The following is a 25152-nucleotide window of genomic DNA, read 5'->3' as shown; positions in this document are numbered from 1 at the left end:
TCATTGCAAACAGAGGTGTTTCATTTTGGTATGGCAACACAACCCACCGTGTCTGGAAGACAGACGGGCCTTACTGTGAAAGAAGACAGGGCAGGTTTAAGCCACTGTCTGAACAAAAACTGCCAACAAAGTTTTTCAGTGTGGATAAGGGTTGCTTTAATATCTTTGGACAAACTTTGTTCTGAGGCTTCTTCTTTGTGGATTATTTCACCTTCACCTTTTGAACCTTTACAGACTGCTTGCCTCATCTCTCTCATCAAGAGGTCTCTTGGCAGAGAGAAGCAGGCACAGTCTGAAAGTGGCTCTCATATTGCTTTGCCCTAACCTTGAGGGGTTTGATTTAAATCAATAGCTCATGGAGGGACCTTCAAACAAGTTGGTGAACGTTCTTTTGGATGCCTAAGCGCTCTGTGTTCTGAATGTTAATAATCATGTTCTTCAAGGACTTGGGTTTAATGCTCTTTTTGTTCACAATATAGGCTGATATGAGTTAAAAAGAACAAACTTGTCCGCTGCTACATTTTTAATCAGGCTTCAGTTTGAGTGACACATTTGGAAGGCCTGTTTGTGCTAAAGGATAAACAGGCATTTGTAAAGCCAGCTCTTCAAATGGACTAGTGTTCAAATAGGATCTTCAGTTTGAAAAACAAAGAGTAAAAAAGACTCTATCAACACATTCAGATTAGATATTTCTTTTTTCTATTACTATGGGTCTCCTCTTTCATCAACTAAGAGTTCAGTGACCTGTTTTGTATTCAGGGTCTTAGAGCACAAACATGTCATGTTTCTAATCATACAAACCTCCTCCTTAACTTCATATTTTTCATAAAGAATGAAGATAAACAAAGGCACTCACACAAAAGAAAACACAACACTTCATGGAAATTGTACGTTTTTTAAAGTAATCGTTTTATCTTTCTTTTGGATGACATTGTTTATTGTAAGACATCATTTTATTAAATACACTGTAATACAAGAGACTTTCCATGTCATGTCGAGAGAAGCTGGTCACATGATTCACAAACAAAACTTTTAACACTGATACCTAGGCATCACTTTGAAATCAGCCAAGATGCAATGAAAGTTTAAAAGCAATGACTTGTTATAACAAACTGCAAAACAAGAACCACTAAATATTTGCACAGAGACATCACATTAAAAAAGAAGAAAAGGAAAAAAGAAAGAAGAAAAATTGTTCTACACACCAGGTCACAGTTTGGTGACAATATAGAGATTCTTATTTATGTGTAGGTATCTTCCTCTTTATCTCAAGTAACAAAGAGAGAGATACCTATAAATATATACATAAAGTATAGGTGGAGAGCAGGGCTGGGACAAATATTTCATAATTAATTGATTTTCTCTCTATTCAATTAAACAACAATGTTGAATTAAATTACTTTTATATAAAACATTCTTAGCTGCTTTTCTTTAAGTTACAGAAAGATACATATAAGCTGCAAGATATAGGCCTCTGGAAAGTTTTGATTTGATCTCCTTTTTCCTACATATTCCAATCAAATGGCCTCACTACTGGCAGCTTCTATTATCCTTGCCCAAAATACTCAGTGTTTATAAAATACCAGCCAGTCATCACTCAGAACCTTCTACAAGCAAACAAAAAATCCCCACAGACCTGGTCTAGAATGCATAGACGGTAAAATAATACACCCATCATTTCCCATTTCTTCTCCTGAGACATATGTTTAAAAGATGGCAAAATAGTCACTTGGTTGCTATTGTGAAATTCACAGTGTTTTCCCTGCAACATGTAGAGGTGTTTTTTTTTTTTTTTTTTTTTGATTTTTTTTTTTTGCTTCATATTTGTGATGAATGTAGCACCCCCCCTCCCCCCTGCCCAAATAAAGGTGTTTAACTAAGGCTGTTAAAGGACCTCTTGATTCAAAGCAGCAGTGGTTCATCCCAGCCCTGACAAGAAAATACAACTTCCTGTGCTATCAAAACCTTAATCTTTGATTAGAAACCCTGATCTGTTCCCCAGCCCCTCCCTGTTCCCCTCCCTCACATTTTATAGCAGTATTTGAGTATTTAAAATTCCCTTACAGGCTGCAACAACCCAGACATAGTCTTGTTCTAACACATACACAAGGTACCTTACTCATCCAGTGACCTCATCATTTTATTGGGTTATTTTGTTTCTTTGAAAAATGTTTTGTAAAGTCCACATCAACCACAACAAAAACTGTGTCTCAGAAAGGTGGGGAGGGTACACAAGAAGGAGGGGAGAGAGAAAGAGTGAAAGGGTGAGGAAGGAAAAAAAGGAAAAAGAGGAAATGAAAGATAAATAGAGGCAGGACAGAAGAAGGAAAGAAAAGAAGAAAAGGAATTAAAAAAAAAAAAAAAAAGTGAGCAAGAAACAGAGAGGAAAGACAAAAAAGAAAGAGAACAAGGCGGAGCAGAAAGAAGGAGAAAAACGGGCATTTGCTTTATAAACTGTAGACAATATATATTGGTTTACAAATCAAAATGAAGTCTTTTACGAAAGGGTACACTCCATCACGCATCACGGGGTGCTGTTGCTCTACAAGTATCTGTTCTTCATGACCATTTCTGAATTCTGCAGACCTACTGAGAGTGAAGGACAGAACGTGGCGATTGCTGCTACTATTACTGCCGAATTTTGGCATTCTTGATGTCCTACAAGTCGTGTTGCAGTCTGAATAGTCCAGCTCATTCTTGGAATTATTTCATTACTGCAGACAAGTATAAAATGCTAATGGAGCTGCACTGTTATTTTAGGACAATAAAACAATAGCACAAACCCAGAAATGACAGTCAAACTCTGCTTTTGGAGCTTAGGAGCTTATCTGTTCATTTCCTCATGAGAAATAAACAAGTGAGATGGGAATGGAAGAGATGTTTTTATGCAATCATTTGGGGAAAAAAATGTGCTTGTTGTTATATCTCTGGCATTCTAGCACCGCCTCTGCTGCACACCAGTTAAAAAGTTGAATCTTACAAACATAGAAAAAGAAATATCAAAAGAAAAAAATTATTTTGGTTACTCAGCAGACTTTATCAATTTATTAATAGAACTCTAATTATCATTTGTAATAACGTAGGTGTATGTAAATTTATACATATACACACAGCCCATACATAATGTGCATGCATGTCTGCACATATATAAATAAAATACAACAGACATAGGCATACATGTATATGCTATGTGTGTGTATATATATATGCCATATGCAAACACACATATATAATATATATTATATATATGATCAGTTCATAGCACAGTCCAGAGAGACTTTTTAAATGAGCCTGATTGTCATATTTACTCAGTGTACACAATTTAGCGGACAGTGCAAGCATGATGAATATGCACATAAACTCACCCTTCATTGTGATTTGAGCATATTTCTTCCATTTCTCTGCTCATTCTGCTACGCTTAAGCACCTTTTCATGAACAAATGCAAAATACATATAGCTACAGTTTATAGCTTGTCTACTCTGATTATACATTTTAAGCACTATCAAGAACATTAATGATATAGGTCAAGGTTATCCATACTGGTGGCTCTGTAGAACATTTGGTCCTTTAGAAGTTTAACTTACTGCTATGTTATTGCACAATGCATTGTAACACTATTCATTCTCTGAAATTATTCTAGTAGTCTCACAAGTAAATCAAAAAGAAGATGCCACTAACTACAGCTTCAAAGTTTTGTGGGTTTGTTGTGTGTTTTTTGTTGTTGTTGTTGTTGTTTGTTTGTTTGTTTTGTTGGTGGTGCTTTTTTTGGTTTGATTTGGTTGTTGGGTTCTTTTTTTTTTTGCTCTTTTTTTTTTTTTTTTGGTATACATTCTTTCAGTGTTTGGAAAACCCACCTGTTTGCTTTCAGGCTTGAGCCTGTTTTCCAATAGAAGCATCTCAGATGCCCTTTTCTTAAGCTCATAAGAAACTAAGACAGAATACAGCAGGCAGAAACTCAGCACCTCCCCCTCCACCACCTGCAGCCTTCTCCCACTGCACAGTATCAGTGGACTCTGACACCTTTCTTTTCTACCACTGTTATTTTGAAAATCAGTTCCAAATTTCTTTTAAAAGATGAAACACAGATTCTCATGTGAATGGGTTTCACTGGATGATCAGTCTTTATCTAGCTTTTCATGTGAACTCCAAGACAGTCTAGATAAAATCTTAAGGCCCATTTTGTAGGAATCTTCCTCTGGCTTTTTGTGTGTTTCCAGTTCAGTAGCAATTAAGAAATAACACCTAGTTTCTTAAAGAAATACTGAGTATGGCTTTATAGATACACTGTCATGTTTATTTGTAATGCTGCCTCTTCAATGACATTGAGAAGGGTAAAATTCCATCACTGTCCAGTGAACCGTTTTCTTCTGAAAATGTTCAAAATCTTTATAAGTTAGCTCTAAAAGCTTCTGATGAAAAAAAAAAACTAAAGCGCCTCAATAAATAATATATGCATGCAAATTATATATTAAATGTGTTATGGGAACACTTACAAAAATAAAATGCTTAATTTATTAAATAAAATATCCCCAATGCAAAAATGAAGGACTATTTTGATCTGGCTCATATCAGTAAGAGATAACAAAAAGAGAAAAAGAAAACAAAGTTGTTTTTTTTTTTAATTTTTTTTTTTTTTTTTTTTTGCAGTAACACCCCCTCACAGAGGGAGGCAAAAGTCTTGAGGAATAGGTAAGGTAGGTTTTCTTTTGTAAGAATTCATATTAAAAATAATCCTAACTCTAAATTTGAAATCCTCAGCTTCTGGTTTGAAAAATAACAGATATGCCCATGCACTTGTCATCAACACAGTGGCCATGCAAATGTACACAAACAATGCCCATCCAACCAAAAAATAAAGTATTTAAGAAAGACTGGATGTCAGTAATGACAGCACTAGTACCAATACAAACATGGTGCTGAGCTCAGGGTCTTTGCACTCTGAATAGTAAGCCATAACCTCAGAGTTATTTGTTTTCCCCAAGGATCTCACTCTATCCCCGCCACGGCTCAAATATAACCAGTGAACTCCATGCTTTAGATTATTCATGTAGTATCAGCCTATTGTATCTGTAACATTGTAAAGACATTTTAACATAGCTAATGTCTTTCATTATCCCCATTTAATGAAATATAAGTTATACTATTATGAGTTCGCTATGCCTACTAGAGAGTACTACAAGATGAGTGATAGTTTCTGCACAAAGGGCATTTATCGACAGAGACCATGCACAGTTTGCTCGCACGGTTTAAAAAAAAAGAAAAAGGATTGAGGAAGGAAGGAATATGCTGCTGGTCAAGCAGAGTGTAAGATACACCTGCTCCAGCATCTATAGCTTGTCCTGTCTTATCAAAATCCTTAGTTTTGATGTGTGATCCTGAAATTAATGCTGTACCTAGCTTCAGTCTTTATTAAAAAAGACTAGCTGGAGAACATTTTATACCAGTGGCATGACGATATCCTTCCAGAAGACAAAATAAGGGCATGTGTTTACTTCTCATGTTGTAACATAATCGTGTGCAGTGCAGGCAGCATCTTTTTCCCTTTTGCCGTAGACTTGTATCTGGCAATGAAAGGTACTGGCGAAGTGCCTCCTTGAACAATCCCTTTACTCTTCAGAAAGACTCTCCAGGGAAAGTGCTAAACCTCCTCTTGCCTTCCATCAAATCATTTCAATGTTTTTAGTGGGGTTTGATGCCATCTGATCCCATAGTTTCTCCAGATAGTGGATCACACAACACTGTCTTGTTTCCATCTGGCTTTATCTCCGCAAGGAATACTCTTTATGTAGAGAATACTAGTCTTCTTTTTCCACCCACGTTCTGAAGCAAAAAAATTGAGGTGAATCCATAGAAACTCTCAGTATCTTTACAGCAGGTATCACAAAGTTCGAGTCAAATATATTTTCCCTTTTTTTCATCCACATCAAAGGCATGAATACAACAAGGCATTGTTAGTTGTGGTGAGCAAACTGCAGAGTCTGCTGATATAACAAATCAGGTTTTTAAGGCCTTTGTCTATGCAGAGTTACAATAATGCAGAAGCCAAATTGATTAGAAAGACAGGAGAGAAGAAAAAGATGATAGGAACTGAAAGAGGGAGAGAGAGAAGAGATATGTCTCAGTAATGTCTAAAAAGTCAATACTGTGTCTACGGATGGAGAAGTGCACATTGCTTGCCCTTTGAAAGCTTCTCCGCAACTTTGTCATTAATACTGTCAAAGTTAAGAACACATTTTAATGGAGTTCAGCGGCAGTTGAACACATTCATTCACACAGCCCATAAGAAGAAATGCTAGGAGACTTTAGCCTAAAATATCCAGGTAGACTGGAGATGCCTTGGCCAAGTTCTGGAGGAGGGAATGGATTTCTTTGATGTTGAGCCTCATGTGAGGCTCCCGTTGCCAACAGCCCAGCATCAAGTCATACACTTCCTTGGGGCATGTGCGAGGTCGCTGCAGGACTCGGCCCTGAGTGATGCACTCAATCACCTAAAAGAAATCATAAGCAAAGGATCAGCACAGCTCTGCCAACTAAATAGGGCTCATCTATGAAAGTGTTAGCTGCTGATAGCCCCAGCAGCCTCACTGGTGGCAGTCAACTGTACAAAGGGTTGCATTTCTAGGTAGATGCATGGCAGCATCTAGAAAAAATCACTGTAAACATATATCACCAAAGAGCAGTAACTTCACTGATACTAACTTCATGCATGTCACCCCTTTTACCCTTAAGGAAATGATGGTCAAGAAGCACTCCCATACATTCCCTTTCTGCCTGTCTGCCAACCCCGCTTCATCTCAAAAAGAAGCTAAGTTTTCACTTTCCTCACACAGCACTTCAGCACCCCTCCCTCCTTACACCTGTTGAGTGTTGCTGTGGCTAATTTCTGCACAGGGGTTACTTCTGATTCCCTGTGCATTAAGAGATCTCAAAATTCCCTCAGTCTATTCAGGAGTGGTTCAGAACAATCGCTTTGCAGAAATGATATGTAGTTGAAATCAGCCAAAAACAGTTCTGGAGTCTGCTAAGCTCCTTTTCATTGCCTCATGGTCCTTCTCGGTCACCAAAGCAGACTCTATAAAATACAAAGGAAAAAGCTGCATTCCGACCTAGTTCTGCTTGGTCAACTTCCATCCACCTTGTGGAGAAAAGGGTGAAAAGGAAGAAATTAAACCACAATGTTTATGACAATAAATACTTGACATTGGGGTTTTTTCCTTTACTAAATAAATTTGTTGCTGTCTTTCCTTGAGAGAAGCCATACATACCATCAGTTTCAATGCAAGCCTCTCTTAGGCAATTTGAGAATGTATTATACACACCTCGTTGTTTGAGAGCTGATACCATGGCTGTTTGCCATAGGTAAAGATTTCCCATAATACAACCCCCAGGCTCCAGACATCGCTTTCTGTGGTGAACTTCCTGTACATGATACTCTCTGGAGGCATCCAGCGAATGGGCAGCATGGTGTGACCCCCAACCTGAGAAGAACAAATGAAAGAGTCAGAAATAATTCTTCAAGACCCTCACCAGGTAGAGTATCAAGATGTTAAATTACGCGAATATACAGTTTCTATTTTTCCCATATATTGCCATTTTCTACCCAGAGCTTTTAAGAGCTGGGAAGCTGTGATCCAAGCTCCTCTCCTCAAATGACAATCCCTCCTGTGATAGGTTTTTCAGTAGAATCTCCACAGATACTGTTTCTGAAATACGAACTCACCTTTAACATTTACTTGGAACCCTTCACCCAAGGAACTAATGTCCTATAAAATTATTAACTAATTCAAGCCTAGCAACCCACTTCAAATTAGGCTAGTTTTACTCTCCATTTTAAGACTCTGGAAACTATAAAAAGATTCATGCAATGAAATCTGCACTGAATATTTTTTTCTACAAAATCAGTGATACCACATGAAATCCACAGTGGTCTGACTGCTTGACACAGTAGAATTAAATTCTTTATGGTTTAATCTCCTAATTGTGATTGAAAACAAACAAACAAAGAAAACCCAACACTGTTTGCCGATAATTTCCAAAGTTAATCAGTGCATCAAAATATTTTTTCCCACATTAACAACCCAGTCCTACATAGTTTTACAAAATTTTCGGGTTTTTGGATATATTCCCTTGATAACAAAAAAAAAAATTGTAAGATGTGGACTCCCATCTCAAATCAACTCATGTTGAATTCACTATTTTTTCTTACGGAAAGAATGCCTTTCTGAAAATCATTTAAAACATTTTTCATTTCCCCTGGAATGCTTTCCTAAAGTCCAGTTACCTAACCATAATTTAAATAAATAAAACAGTTATTTCCAGTTTCTAAGCAATTCGTTTTTCCTGATATGTCCCATTCTGACCAGATCACATCAATAAAGAAATCCACTCAAGTACTTTTTAAATAGTACAACTGGCTCAGCTACTGTGATATAGATGTATAGGCATTCTGATTACTTTTACATCAAGACAGCTGTAAATATTTCCAAGGAAGTGAGAAAAAATGAAAGCTTCTTCAAGGACATCTAACTTTTGATTAATTCTCATTTTCCTGTCTGAAAATGTGTTTAGTTATAAAACCACATTTGCACTTTCAAGATTCTGTCAATTCAAAATATCATTTCTCCTTGTGGGACTTTACATATGTTGTTATAAATAATGCCCTCCTTGTTCTCACGTAAAAACGGCAAATGGAAGGAAGACCCACTTCAAGTTCAGTCAGGGTTCACATTATTTCTAAATCACTCAGAACATCCGTTTCCAGCTATTTGTCAGCAATTCGGTGTTAGTGCAGCATACCAAAAATACAGCTATGGCTTCTAGAGCTCAGTCCTGTTCCATACATCACCACAAGTCAACTGTCACTACTGATTCCATAAAAGCAGAGTGTCATGCCAAAATTTTCATGGACTTTCACACCTAGTCTATTACAAGGGCACTTCTCCTCCCTCTGTCTGAGATGCCATGCAAGTGAGGGAGGAGTGTTTTTTTTGTTTTGTTTTGTTTTGTTTTTTTGAGATATTAGGTGAAAGGCAGCATTCCCAAGTTTAATTCCTGACTGCACTGTGGATTTGCTTCTGACTTATTACTGGCTGCTCTACAGATTTTAGAGCCCTTCAAAAGGGGATCCAACTCCAACAGCTTTCAGTCTAACTTAAAAACATACATGTCATCAGTCCATTGACAGAGTGAATATGTACTTTTTAGTGATTTTTTCCATCAGGCCAATTTGTCTCTGTGATACAGTTTACCTCTCTGATACACACAATTTTTGTACAGCCATGTTCATTAATATTTTTAATTGTCTTTGACCAAGAAATCACTCAATGATGTGGAGAGTTTGAAATAACTCACAAACCTGCTGAGATGCAAGCAAAGCTTCAGTTTCCCACCTCATCATAAACTAGCTGGCATGGCAACCAAACAGCTCCAAATCACCACTTTTACTCCTGTCTTGAGAGGTATTTCATTAGAAAATCAGAAAAGTTAGTCCCTTTGAAACAGGCAGTCACATACACACGGCCAAAGGGCAAGTGCCATTAAAAGATGATTAGTGATGAGAGGCTTTTGGTCTCATTAAATATTGAAATGGCTCTTAGATCTGCTCATCATATAGTCTCTACAATTGGTTCTTTTCAGCAATTTCTTTGACTCATTCCTTAAAAATTAATGAAAGCTATAAACAATAAAATAAGTCTCCCTATTTTTTCTTATTTGTCACATCCCACATTAAGAGAATTTTAAAAAGCAATTAAAAATATCACTCTCCAAATCTTTCCCATCGTTCCTTGCTACAGAAGCACAGTGTGCTTGTGGTAGAACTCTGTGCTTGATTTCTAGAGTCCTTCAGTACAATAAATACCTCTACAGTGATTATGACATATGACCACCAAATGATGGATTCACAATGAAGTGATCTGTAACATCACAGACCTAACTGCCTCTCTTCACAGTCATAGCAAGACTGACTCATCAGTAGTAATTCTTACCATGAATTCAATTTACAGATATGCACAAAATACAGGGCTCTTTGGTGTTCTTCCCACATCACCTTGCCTGAAGCTGTGTCCATTTCTGTCCCTGAAGGCAAAACACTTCACTGGGCAGAGTACTGTTTCACTAATAGAAGTCTGGAGGTGTCCCACCTCTATCACTGTCCATGTCTATCATATTAGCCAAAGTTACCTCCAATGCCAAAGTCTTTGTGACAATAATATTTAACCTCTTTGCAAAAATACCAATACTAGTATTAGAAGAGGTGCTTTCTTGCCAGATGGCATTGCAACAGAGGCAACACTGAGCATCACTTGTGGCAGGCTGAGCATCTTCTATCCCTGGTCCAAGAGCACCTTCAACTCAGATTTCAGTTCAGCCACATCAAAAACACAGGTCAGGGCCTGGCCAAAGGCAATTTTTCTACATGCACAATTACTTGGTTCAGAAAAGCACTAAGGGCTGTCTTAGGTGCATGCTTAAAATGAAGCATGTGCACCACAACCTTCTTGAAGTGAAGCCTGGGGCTTGACATGGCTGTTCTCAGGCTGCCTGAAACAAATTGCCGGTCACTTGTGAGCTTCTTTTGATCTTTATTGGACTGCTGAGTCCAAGCACCTACAGCTATGTCATAATAGCAGCAACGAGAGGTAGAGTGCCTTTTTGCTGTGGCTTCCAAACTCTCAGCAAGGCTAAAGGGTGTTTCCCAAGTAGAATCAATGAAGGAAAACATGAGTACGCTGACTAAACTTTAAAGGTTCTGTGTGCTTCAAAGGTATACCTTCTGTGTATGCTTTAATAAGAAATGCAAGTATTACATGGCTCTCAGATATCAGCATCCTGCAGGATTCATCCCTGATGTGCACATTGTAATTGCAGTGCTGCTTGATACATATCATTTTAAAATGCTCATGTGCTAAGCAGACTACCACTGCAGGTGAACAACACCTTTATATTCAATCTAGCTAAAGTTATGGCATGTTTAAAAGGATTCCAGTTTTAACTTAATATGCTATCATTTTAAAATCTTTACTATAGCTGTAAAAATGCTGCAAAAATTACCATTTTATGGATACAAACTAGGATATACTTTTTTTACACTCACCTGAAGGCAGCTGCATTACAATGGTTCATTTTTTATTTAGAATTGCACTTCTATGAATCCTTTTTGTGACTTAAGTATTTACTTCTATATGTCAGTGTATGCAAGCAAGCTCTCCCTAGCCCTGCCTTGTATTAAGTTTACTAGTTATGTTTACTAGCAATATCGGGCTAGAATGTAAACCAGAAAGCCTAGTGAATTAGCTTCTGCAATGTGCAAACTATCCACAGGGAGGAGACTACTATGCCAGATCAGTGAGCTGTGATACTGTTCTCCAAAAAAGCACTTAAGGAGAAACTGCCACATTGTTCCATGTATAAGATGCTACACATTTGAAAACACAACATCATTCCACTTGTCATCACTTTCAGCACTAATCTGTTAATTTAATTTACTACTTTGAAAGGTGCCAAGTAAGCAGATCTTGAACACTGTTTCCATCTAATAACAAACATCAAACTTCAAGTAGAATCATCATGTCTTAGCCTTGAAGCAGGGCATCTAATGCCAAAGTTAGCTAAAGTTTCATCACTCTCTGGCATTGTATGTTCCATATCTTTCTTTGCAGGCATTAGGAGATTGTGAGGCTTGTCTAATATGGCAGCCTCTCTTTTAAGAAAGAAACTTGGGCGGTAGTAGGTAATTCTGTGGAAGCTGATTGCTGTAGCCCAAGAGTTTGCACATGTCTATCTGTCTGACCACCCATCCATCCATGCGATGTAAAACCAGCTTTCTGGCAATTAATATTATTGCTACAGACATGAGCTCTTGGCTTATCAAGCTAAAGGCAACTGGCCAATGTAATTGCCATATGCCATATGAAAATCTATCTCTCAATACCATGCTCTGGTCACTGTGTCAACTACCACTGTCCAGCCACCATGGGAACACAAAGTTCTGTTGCCTGACAATTGTGAGCAAATGGATATGCTTACTTACACAGAACAAGCACTGGCAACAGGAGGGTGTGGGTAGAGGCAGGGAAGCCAACCTACAGGGATGTGGAAGAAACAGACTCTGTGTGTGGCTACACCTCCAGGGATGGTGACTCCACCACTTCCCTGGGCAGCCCATTCCAATGCCTAACAACCCTCTCAGTAAAGAAGTTCTTCCTAATATCCAACCTAAAACACCCCTGGCGCAACTTTAGCCCATTCCCCCTCGTCCTGTCACCAGGCACATGGGAGAATAGACCAACCCCCACCTCACTACAGCCTCCTTTAAAGTACTTATAAAGAGCTATAAAGAGGATCAAGCTACAACTTTTCACCCATTTTTTTACCCACTCCTAACAAAGAATGTATCCTCCTGGATACTGAGGGATTACAGCATTTCATGGTACTTTCCACTATTTATGGTAGGGTCTTCTGACTTATTTCCCCATCTCAGGATGATGTAACTGCAAAGAAATGTTCTCTGCAAAGACTATCACGTCTTACTGCTAAAACTGAAAACCTCTCCTCTCTTGGTGAACATCTGCTCTCTCCTGCTCATAAAATGCTGGCAAGTGTTTCTTGCAGCACAAGAAAAAATCAATAATTGTTATTTTCATTTCTTTCATGCCCTGGCCTTGCAGACAAAGTCAGTGTCTTCTCTTAAAATATCATCAGTCCTGCCACTTGCAGAAAAGAAATATATTATTTTCACAGTCAGTCTGGATAACAAGCACAAGAGGTTATGAATTATGAAAATAAATTATGAAATAGAGCAGATTATATGCAATAACTAAAGAAATGTCCTTTCACTTTAACACTGCTCTAGCTCATCTTAATTCAAGAGGGGCTCATGTGTAAAGTTCTTAAGTAATTCTACCAGGTCTTCTCAGAAAACTGAAACAATGTCCAGAATAACATTTATTACACCTTCAATTCTCTGTTAAGTTGCTCAACTTGAGTTCAGTGTTGTGTCAACTTTGTGTCACTGGAGATAAAATTTGTCTCAATAATCTCTGTAAAGCCATGAGTGGCATGGAGAAGATGGAGAAAGAACAATTGCTCACAGTTTTCTGTAATGTGAGAGTCACAAAACAAGAGATGGAATTTGTAGATGGCAGGGTTCATAATGAACAAAACCAGGCACTGTCATGTAACATACAGTTGCTTGTGGAGCCCATTGCCACAAGATACTGCAAACACCCAGGGCTTAACTGGGATCAAAAAGTGATCAAGCACATTCATGAAGGATAAAATCTAACTAGGGCTATCAAACACAAAGATAAAATCTCTGGCCCAGCAAGTGCCTGAGCAGTAGACTGCTGCAGGCTAAGAGCACAGATGAGAGAAATATTACTATATGCTAAAACTGTTTTCGGACTATTCCTCAGGCACCCATTACTCACACAATCCTGGAGGAGAAGAGCTTCTGCTTTGGAGAACCTGCTCATGTGTCCCTGTGTAGACAGGACATATGTTTTTGCAAAATACAGTGTCTCAGCAACACTTACAGGGGGATAGAAGTAATTTTGCCAAAAGGATGGAATGAAGGAGATTAACCAGATGAAATCAAAATATGTGAATGACCCATTCTATCTTATATCTCAGCAAACCTCTTTTAAAATGCTAAGTTAAAAGAATAAAAAAACTATATCGCTGTGTTTTACACAACACAGCATCATATTGGGTTGGTCAAACATAAAGGAAAATTAATAATCTGTAGTAGCTATGAAGCTATGGGGAACTTAGCTTTCCAAGAATGGAAGATGAAATGTCCTTGATGTAAGATAAGTGCAGAAGAAGGTGATACAATCTGCATTTCTGATTAAACAAAAACTTGTCCCAAGTCAAAGGGTCAGAAGGAAAGTTTAACTATATGGAAACCTGCAGCAATGAGATGTAATGTATTACAGCTCATCAGTGTTCCATGATGAATGCTGGGTGAATGAAAAATAAATCAATTCCTTTAGGTTATCATTACTTTTACTTTCCGATGAGAAGAATTTATCTTCTTAAACAATAAATTATAATTTAAGTGAAAACAAAAGGAAATACACTGTGGTAAATTGATGGGAAAGGCAACTGGAACAGAGTATTTCAATGAGTTCAGTGGATATCTAGATTAATTTCTGAAGATGGGAATTCAGGACCCTGGTGAAAGAGCAGGAAGGGTTTACCATGGAAAATCTGGCCTGTGGAACCAGATGTTTTTGTTATTTTTCCTAAAAACAAACAAACAAAAAAATCCTTATATCCTCCTAACTTCCCATATCAAGTTATGCCACAGCATACAGTTACCGATCACTCCAAGTGTCACGACTAGTAATTCACAATATTGAGCTCATGGGAAGTCCTGTGTTCTGCTTTCCAAACCATGGTTGCTATGACACTTGTTCCCTATTACTGTTCCCTTATAAACACCTGAGTATCTGCTGCTTGTACCCCTGGGGATGAAGAGAGGTATGAGGTACCGGCAGACAAGAAGCTGAAACGGGGCATGTTAAAACCCTCACAGGCTCAGGGGTGATCATCTAATGTGTCCAAGTAATCAGCAAAACAAAATTTCAATGCAATATTAATGAAATACATTACTGTCTTTGTGATTTTCAAAGCAAACAGTTTGTAATATATCAAATTCCACTTTTTCCATTAACCCCAGAGAGTCTGGGCTACCGGAGCCAAAGACATATTAAAAGTAATCTTAATGTGCATTGGAAAATGACTCTGTGAGTCTCTACCATAGCTAAAATTCTAACTTCTGATTGCTTTTATAAAAAGCGGGGTTGTGGTATAATGTGATGAGATGTTAACTGAACCACACAGTCAATATCAACTAGTAGCAGGTATACTAGGGCAAACTCTGAAAGCCAGTTTGTGTTCATGAGAAAATCTCCACACCTGATGTCAAGTCTGAAGAACCCTTTCCCATATTTTTTATTGAAAATCACATTTTATTATTATTTTTTAATTTACTGTACAGTAGGCTAATATAGCATGTCTGGTTCTATTGGTCACATCAAATTACATCATGGTAGAAGAGGGGATCAACAGAGTTTGGTTTGTAGCTTTTCTTTTCCTTTCTGAGTCACAGAAGTGTTTCTGTAACGTACACCGCATGGGAGCACTACAATTTCTAGTGGAATTGTCTCAGATATTCAAGTTCTTTCATTGTTGTTAGATAGGCTTTCCACCTTTCCCTGGATGTTTAACTTACACAGTTTATAAATACCAGACTAAAAAACTGTCACACATATATCACAGAATCACAGAATTTCTAGGTTGGAAGAGACCTCAAGATCATCGAGTCCAACCTCTGACCTAACACTAACAGTCCTCCACTAAACCATATCGCTAAGCTCTACATCTAAACGTCTTTTAAAGACTTCCAGGGATGGTGATTCCACCACTTCCCTGGGCAGCCTGTTCCAATGCCTCACAACCCTTTCGGGAAAGAAGTTCTTCCTAACATCTAGCCTAAAACTCCCCTGGCGCAACTTAAGCCCATTCCCCCTCGTCCTGTCACCAGGCACGTGGGAGAATAGACCAACCCCCACCTCGCTACAGCCTCCTCTAAGGTACCTGTAGAGAGCAATAAGGTCGCCCCTGAGCCTCCTTTTCTCCAGGCTGAACAAGCCCAGCTCCCTCAGCCGCTCCTCGTAGGACTTGTTCTCCAGGCCCCTCACCAGCTTCGTCGCCCTTCTCTGGACCCGCTCAAGCACCTCCATGTCCTTCTTGTAGCGAGGGGCCCAACACTGAACACAGTACTCGAGGTGCGGCCTCACCAGAGCCGAGTACAGGGGGACGCTCACCTCCCTAGCCCTGCTGGCCACACTGTTCCTGATACAAGCCAGGATGCTGTTGGCCTTTTTGGCCACCTGAGCACACTGCTGGCTCATATTCAGCCGACTATCAACCATCACTCCCAGGTCCTTCTCTGCCTGGCAGCTTTCCAACCACTCCTCTCCCAGCCTGTAGCTCTGCTTGGGGTTATTGCACCCCAGGTGCAGGACCCGGCACTTGGCCTTGTTGAACTTCATGCAGTTGACCTCAGCCCATCGGTGCAGCCTGTCCAGATCCTCCTGCAGAGCCTTCCTACCCTCAAGCAGATCGACACGCGCACAGCTTGGTGTCATCTGCCAACTTACTGAGGGTGCACTCAATGCCCTCATCCAGATCATCGATGAAGATATTAGAGGACCAGCCCCAGCACCTAGCCCTGGGGAACACCACTAGTGACTGGCCTCCAACTGGACTTGACTCCATTTACCAGTACGCATATATGGGGCAACTGTCACACATACATGCGCAAGACTGGCGCATATATGGCCAGTCTTTAGTTTCACAAATACTAAAAATATGGGCATACCTACTGAGCTGACACATCTTTTCCACAGGTGGAAAAAGTGTTGAATGATCAGTGCAAAATGGGGATAGGAAATTCAGTGATTTTATGTCAGCTATTTTGGCTTGTTCCCAGACTACATGCATGATGCTGGGCAAGTTATGTCATATCAAATCTACCAACTAGTGACTACGTGAAGAGAGTTCAGAGATGTACTCCAGTGGGAAGCATAGCATCAACAAGGCTTCATGAATCAAAGGAAGAAAAGTACCTTACTATTTCAGAGCAAAGGATCTTTTCTGTGCACACTTCTCTCTATTTGCCTAAAGACCAAGTAAATTATGACCTCAACCACAGTACTGATCTGTCTTCAGTGCCCACATTGAGAATGTCTACACTGATGCTGTCAACAAGGTAGTCTATGCAGCTAGTCATCTACATAAGCAGGTAGCTGAGAAAGGAAAAACTATATTGGTTCTCAACCAGATGTCAATAAGCAAGTGAATAGTAAGGTCCTTGTCATCCTTATCTTCTGCAGTCTTCCTGATGCTTTCTGATTCTCACTTTCTCTGGACCATAATTTCTTTACATAAACTGGGAAGAAAAAAAAAAAAAAAGTTTCACTAAAATAGAACATAAAAAAACCACAACCCTCTATTGTTTTCTTTCTGTGAATTCTAGTTTTTGATCCCTCATTTATACCACGACATCACTCTATGAGTTGAAACAGGCATTTGCTCTGGAATGAGGTGTCCATTAAACAACATGTAATATGATCAAATGATGCACAGCATGATCATTAAAAATACCAGTAACTGCTATTACAGAAAAAATATATTATTTCTTCTTACGGAGTTTGCAAAATTTTATATTGATGTTATCTAATTCATATGTTGAATTATTCCTCAAGCCATGTTTAAAATATTTTTCTTGGACACAACAGTCAAAGTACGGCCCAAGCAGTGATGAAAATGTTTTATAGCTCTTGGCTGTATTTCTACACTGGTGTTAAGGGAGAATTTACACCAGCAAAGGGCCTGGAAGCATTAATTTGGTTTGGCTTTCTGACATAAAGCCTGTTGAACTGGTTCATTACAGAAGAAGATCATAGCCATCTTTGAAAGGATTTTGTAGTCTATAACAAGATTGCTGTATTTCAGGTAGGGGACATCTGGATTTCCACACCACACCACACCACAGACTGAACAGCATACTCCGCACATCCTTCACCAAACACTGGTGGTGTATGGACAAGAGAGAAGAGATGGGTGGGAAGGAAGTGGCCAGCTACACCTACTTGTCCTGCTTTTCCCTTTTTGCAGTACCTTGTGGGAACATTCTGGAAAATCTGCTACCTTCTCCTAGGATGATGCTATTCTTTACAGTAACCATGCAGTGCTGAGGTGGTGCCTTCTTCATGTACGCTCACCTTCTCTGGATGAAGAAGAATCCCATTAAAGATTAAGTCCTCTGCTTGCTGCACTGCTGTGATGCTATTAATAACTCAAAATCTGTGCATAAATGTGATTTTAAGCTTAGTTTCTGAAAATGCTCACATAAAGGTAGGATCTATACTAAAACTGAGACCTTGTAGGTTTGACCCTCCCCCCCCCCCTTTTTATTATGGCTCAGAGATGTAAACAAATGATATTACTGCAATTTTAAACAAAAGTAGTTAGATTTTTTTTTTTTTTTAATATATTGTTACCATTACAAGCACAAGTTAGCTCTATGATTTTCTATACAAATATTACATACAGCATTCCCAGACTCCAAAGCTCCCTAAGTTCAAGGAGGTCCTTGAGACATTTAAAATAAGCCAAGTGTGAAATGAATGAATCAGTGAATACTTTTCTTAAAATATGAATGTCTCAAACTACTAAGATTATATATATATATATACACCTATATATACATATGAATAGGATAGGATAGGATAGGTTGGATAGGATAGGATAGGATAGGATAGGATAGGATAGGATAGGATAGGATAGGATAGGATAGGATAGAATTTATTTTTTTGTCCTGAGATTGACTACAAACCCGGTGTTTTTCACAATAAAGGAATAATTTGGGCTAGGGCTCCCATATCAGAATGTTTGAAAAATTGTTGCTGAAATAAGTCATATTTAACCTAGCTTGGCACTAAGATTTTGACCAATGCTCATGTAATGCCTAAGTTAATGAAGTTCTGATCTATGCATGAATCTCATGAGCACCTTTGTAGTACATGTATTGCATAACAATGACACTTTTTTTTAGGCACATTTTAAAAATTATGAATGGGTTTACTTTAACTGCGTTATATGATAGTGAGTTATTGTAGGCCTACTGCTGTTTGTGAGTCATGTGTACTTCAGAATATTTTTGTCTGCTTCAGATGAAAACTTTGAAATATTGTTCCATAAAGCCTGCATTTCCATTTAAAGTCATGCTACTTTTATAACATTCTTTGGACATGTTTAGGATGATCCACACAGTACACTCAATGATGTTCTTATTAAAACGTTATGCGCTTCAGGCCTCACAGTATAGTTTTCTTTGTTTTCTTGCCAGGCTAATCTATTATTCTCTCTGTACATTAGGCTGCAACCTTGACCCACCCCTAAATCCTTGCCCCTATGGTTATTTCCATTGCAAACTTTAGTGGATTTTGTATCCATCAGAATATTTTTGTTTTATGTCTCACCATGGCCTACAGAAGGGGGTGATTCTGGGGTTCCCATTAGCCTTGACCTTGTACTTTGACTGCAACCCCATTTTATTTCCCTTTACTCTCTGTCTGATAGGAGTTCCTCTTCAAGAAACATCAGTCAATGAGCTAGCTAGGAGGCTTTGGTTAACAAAAAGCAGATGCACCACTAAATTCTCTTCTGAGAGGATCTTCCTCCTCCCATAACAATTCTGAGTTTGAAAGCCTACAATATTGTGCAAGATCCATTCTGTATGAGTACTCTAGCATACAGAAACAAGTGTTTTCCAAGTTTCAAGTTCATTTTCCTGGTTGGCTTAGCACTAACTGGCTAATAGTGACAAAACAGAGTGCCCTACTATCATTATAATTGCAAGTGAATACTGACATTTTAAATAAATGTCCTCCAAGTTACTGAACAGTGGATTTGTTATGCTTCTATTTGCTTTTTAAGTCTTTTGAAAACTTCACATAGTTATCTGCATTAGAGATTGGGTGTTCTGCTGCTGGGAACTATGAACTTGGTAATGAGAAAATTGAATTAATATAAACCATGATGCTCCATTGTAAAATGTATGTCACTAAATTTTGACACATTACCTACATCTGCTTATATAGGACAACATTTTTAGCATAATAGTAAAAGCACTGTAGTTTATTTAGTTAAGGTACTTAACTCTCAATGAGATATTGCTGTTATGGTCAGCATTAAATCTTTGATGGAAAGCAAGAGGTAACTCCAGATTTATATCAGAACTGTTGAGCTAAGGATAATCAGGTGGGAGATAATAATTTGAAACCCTAAAATAATGCTTCCAGTACTTTCTTTACTGTTTTAAAGAGACGACAATGAACACTGCATATGGGGCAATATGCCATGTAACGATCATGTTTTATCAAACAGAAATGAAGTCTGACAATTCGTAAATGGAATTCAATCCAACTTCTTACTCTTCAGGGTCAGACAGCTTCCCAGCATCCATGTCCTCCTGTGACAGGCCTGACATAATAACAGCAGAAGAAAGTTATCACCTCCAGGACTGCCTTGGCTCTAGAGAAAGCAAGGGAGACCTCTCCCTGTTGAACAAACCTAATAGGGATTATTCCCCCTGATAGCACTTAATCAAACAAGAACGTCTTACTCTAATTAGGGTCTCTTTATGTTCAGGAGGACCACTTTGATGAAGAAACATCTATTAAAAATGTAACAACTCAACAGCCTTGTCCTGGGGGAAATCAGGAGTGGGGAAAGGAAACAAGATGAATACCAACAGAAAAGAGGATTTGGGGATGAGAGGAACACAGCGTGAATAAGAATTTGGAAAAAAAGCAAAATGGTCAAGACCACAGACCAGGCACAAGGGAATAAATCTATTTTGTTCTTTTACAATATATTATAAAGCATCTCCAAGAAGCAACCAAAGAAGACAGAAAGAAAAAGAAAGAAAGAAAGAAAGAAAGAAAGAAAGAAAGAAAGAAAGAAAGAAAGAAAGAAAGAAAGAAAGAAAGAAAGAAGGAAGGAAAGAAGGAAAGAAAGAAAGAGAAAGAAAGAAAGAAAGAAAGAAAGAAAGAAAGAAAGAAAGAAAGAAAGAAAGAAAGAAAGAAAGAAAGAAAGAAAGAAAGAAAGAAAGAAAGAAAGAAGGAAGGAAAGAAAGAAGGAAGGAAAGAAAGAAAGAGAAAGAAAGAAAGAAAGAAAAGAAAGAAGGAAAGAAAGACAAGACAGAGAACACATTCTGCTCTTTACTGCACATCTGCACATTACTGATGTTTTGAAAAAAAACTTGATTCTGTATCAGGCAAAAATACCGAACATTTTCACAAAATTGAACTGTTTTAAGGAAGAAAAGTTTAAATTAAAAATTAAATTAAATTAAATTAAATTATAAATGTAGTGTTTTCCAGCAAAACAAAACAGTCTGGTGCTCCCAAAAGATTCCAGTTTGAATGTAAATTTAAAACAAATTGTACTCAATTAAAAATAAAATGTGACTGACATTAAACATATTCTACAGAATTATTTTTTGATACTGTACATCTTTGTAACTGGTTCTGAATTGAAGCAACAACCTACAAAGGTTTCTTAAGAAACATATTAGCAGTGTCTACAGAAGGAGGCCCTAGGAAGTAGAGGGGAAAATTATGTTTTTTTGTTTTTGTTTTTTAATGCTTTTTGTATCTTCCCACAGACAGTGGCATCTCAATTGAATAAGAAGAAGCCCAAAATCCAGGGGATTCCCTGTGTGCTTCAGGTCCTGGCCAGCATGGCAGAGTGAGGGACACACCACTACTCCCTGAAGTACTTCTGCTATCACTTTCAGAAGGAATTCCTGGAGGAACTCTTCCTCTGTCCAGAAGTGCTCCATGTACAACTCAGATACTGAAGATCTGTGCTCAGGGAAAGCTTGTTTAACAGAGATTCAGGAGAGAAAAACAAGTAAACAATGCTTCACATAAGATCAATAAACCATGTCTTAAAACAACTGGAACCCAGATAAGGCACATAAAAACATACTATAGGGACCAAAATATATTGGTAAAGGGATGGATTATCTGATACATGAAACAAAATCAAGCAACAGCAAAATGGCTAATTAATAGGCAAGTCTTTCTGAAATTTCTTTGGGCAGATTCTATCCATGGAAAGTGAAATGCTGGGAAAAAGTATTCAGTACTTATTTTCTAAAAAAATCAAAGTCTGAAATAGCACCAGTCAATGTCCTATTAAGATACCGAGATTGTTTTCCTTTAACAGATTAAGTATTTTAGTGTGTATATATCATAACAGAATTAATGATTCTAAGAATCTCTGGCTGTCGCATTACATTGTTTATCCAGAAACATCACAAAACATTTATAGCTCCTCTTCAGTAGCATAAAATGCACACACCTCTGACTGAAATATTGTCAACCCAGGACAAAATATTGCAAATGTTTAACAGAGAAATTTAAAAACACACATTCACACAAAACTGACTAGGCCAAGAAATGAAGAAAAACACCATTCCAAAAGAAACATGATGCTCTACAGGAGGGGAGAGCATGTCTCTCATCATCGCAGCTGGAATCCAGTAGAGCCCTGTCTTCTGTAACCATGAAAATGCATCCTTCTCTCCAAGCAGCATCTTTTCTGTAAGTCAAGTTCTACCATGTGCTGCAAGCTAGCTGGCAGCAGAAAAAAATCTCTTTATCTCCATCTGATTTAACGCTCCCCTCTCTTTCCTCTCTTATTCTCCAGCTGAATGTCACCATGATATATGACCTATTATCAAATGCAAAAAATTGAGAGGGTCTTCCTAACTTTTGTTCCTGTTCCTGGACAGCAGAAAATTAGGGGTTTTCCAATTTCTGCAGCTAAAAGCTGCAGAGCTCGTCTGTAAGACAGCAGGTGCATGCCCCGTGAGGTATCCTCCCTTAGCAGGCATGCCACTGCCCCAGCAAGTGCCAGGTGTCCTTCAGCTCCCTCCAGCTGTAGCCAAATGGCTGTGACTCTATCTCTCCCTGGTCTGCCATGCAGCAGGGGCACCCCTACTGCTGCTCGCTTTTGCAAGCACTGCTTGCCACAGCAGCCCTGGCCCTGCATACTAATTGGCACATGTAATGACTTTCTCTTGCTCTCCCTCCTGTCTCCTCCCAAGCTGCTGTTTGGGAGCAGAGGAGCCCGGCTGCCATGGAAACCGAGCATCCAAAAGCCCCAAACCTGCCTACCAACCTTTGGAGAAAATTCCAGTGGTGAAGCTCAAAAAGGGGATGCTTGTGGGGGTATAAAGGCGGAGGAGTGGGAAGGAATCATACTGACCTAGGTGGGAACAAGGCTGAGCTGTTTTGCCAAGAAACCACGGAAAATGACTGTGTAGTGGGCATAAGATAAAAGATATTTAGGGCAAAAAGAGATTAACCTTTCATAACATACATTTTTATTCAAAATGTTTCAAAATTTTCAACCCCCTCTACCCTATGCATTTAAAGTGTGGATCAAATACCCAAAATGAGTGCACACAGGCCACATCATCAGAGGGTGGGGGGAGTTGAAAACCTCAGATATGACTTTCAAATTTTCAAGGACTGTTTATAGCTAGTGAAGTGCTGTTTACAATAAGCAAAAGGTTCAAGGGGGCTTCAGGTCCTCCAGAACACAAGCTGGCAGAGGCCAAACCCCTGCCTAGGCAATAAGGCTGTGATCCCGTGCCCAGGCTTTCAGTCCTGCCTCTCTTTCCCAGGCTAGCAGCGGGACTGCAGTCACATGGAAATGCAGCCTTTGTGGTACTGTCTGTGTGCGTTGTTGCTTTTTCTGGGCAGCCACATAATTCAACTCCAGCACTGTCCTCAGAAATATTCTGGACCATGCTTTCTGGCTGTGTGGCAATGGGAACTATGCTTTTGTCCTCAGTTCTGCCTCCTTGGGATATCTGGGCTTGCAAGGGGGATAAGTGTACACTTAAAATTGAGTTACTACCCAAATCTCATCTTTTGAAGTACACCTTCACTTGCTCTCAGACCACTTTTAAGTTTTAAGGCCACTAACAGAGTGTCTCCTTGGATATCGCTTTTTCTAAGCAAAGTTCCCCATGATATAATTTATTCATGCATAGAGCCCTCAGAAGGTCAATAAAACTGGCGTGCTCCCAAAAATACACAAGCAAACAAAGCAAGGAAACAAAACAAAACAAAACAAAACAAAACAAAACACTGTTCTTTTATTGGAACACTGAGAAAATTTGAGACTGGGTCAGCACATTTCCAAAGACTAGATGGAGCTGATTATGTTCCAGGCAGACCCTCTCATGCAAAGGACATAACAAACATTTAAAGTCTCATTCTCTGTCCCAGCAAATTGAACAACCAGCTTAATGTTGGGAATTCAATTCAGATCCAAGTCAAAATGTGGCTTGCCATCAAGCAGTACAAAGTGTTGAAGCTGAAGTAACCAAGATAACTAACAGAGACCCTGTTTGGTATTCCTGGGAGGTAGGGAAAGGTCCACTGCAGAGAAGCACAATGAGGCAGGTTTGGGGGCTTGACAACTAAGGACAGTCCAACCTTCTTCCCATAATGACACTTCCTTGTTAGCTAAGACCAGCAAAAGGAGATTTGTGCTTGGATTTTCACTATCTACATGCAGGTACATTGTTTATGTTGTCTGGTACCTGATCTTGCAGTAATGTAGCTAGAATTCCCCCTGACTTATATAGGACAAGGACTGGACCATTAAAATTTCAATACACTAGATCGGTCACACATGAACTGTTGCTGCAGCACAAATTGGTGCATAAAAGATCAAGGAGTGCAGAAACGGTGTTTGTGAGTCACTTTCAAGAATACAATGCAACCCAAGAGGGAATACTATTTTACAGAATTTGCAGCATATGTGTAAGCCTCCTCTCTCAATAAATCAAGTTACAGTGATTTTATTAAATAACATTTGAAACAGAAAGTTCTAGAGAATTACAAAAAGGGAAAAAGACTATTTTTATTTTTTTTTTAAGGAAAAAAAAGAGTATTTTGTGGTTAATGTTACCAGGACCAAATGGCATTCACCAAAATCTGAACATATGCAGGTGGGAAAACTTCAGGTGTATTACTACCATTATAAAGAACAACCAGACCAGAGAGCTAATGCATTACACATGGATATAAACAGACTGTTTGCATCTTTCTGAGCAGAGTGGGAAACAAAAGCTTCTTTAGAAAGGGATTCCTCCCTACCAGCCTAGGAGTGGCACAATGGGGAGTCAAGATTCATCTAAGCAAAGGTGATCCAGCAGGCACACGTGCATTTTCAAAACAGCTGTGATAAGGCTCTACATCAAAAATTATTAAAGAAAATAAGCTTCTGCAAGGTTTAGGTAAGGTCTTTCTATAGACTGACAGCTGGTTAAAGGAAACAAACAAACAAAGAAACAAAAAAGAGAACAGGACTTGAAGGTCACTTCTCAAGATAGAGAGGAGACGGTAGTGAAGTACCCTCTAGAGGTCAATGCCAGGACCAGCTACATTCAACATCTTAATCAGCGGGCTGGAGATGGGAGGGTACTTCTACTTAATCCAATTTTGTGGGTGATAGTAAGCTCTCAGAGAGGCTTTATTGGGAATCA

General features: G+C 38.8%; 1 protein-coding gene across 5 annotated transcripts in view; it reads right to left on the bottom strand.

Annotated features, from left to right (window-relative positions):
- Positions 1–875: 875 nt before the first annotated feature.
- Positions 876–25152, bottom strand: part of NTRK2 (neurotrophic receptor tyrosine kinase 2) — a 204189-nt gene continuing 179912 nt past the window's right edge. For all 5 annotated transcript variants that reach the window (XM_084505478.1, XM_084505480.1, XM_084505477.1 and 2 more), the window contains 2 exons: positions 7322–7480; positions 876–6490 (listed from right to left, as the gene is read on the bottom strand). In XM_084505478.1, coding sequence (XP_084361604.1) covers positions 6305–6490; positions 7322–7480 — 345 coding nt within the window. In that variant the 3' untranslated portion in view covers positions 876–6304. The remainder of the gene's footprint in view (positions 6491–7321; positions 7481–25152) is intronic.

The sequence above is a fragment of the Aythya ferina genome (genome assembly GCF_964211825.1).
Source record: "Aythya ferina genome assembly, chromosome: Z".
Taxonomy (NCBI): Eukaryota; Metazoa; Chordata; class Aves; order Anseriformes; family Anatidae; genus Aythya; species Aythya ferina.
The sequence above is the reverse complement of the archived record's forward strand: the minus strand, read 5'-3'. Positions and strand labels throughout refer to the sequence as shown.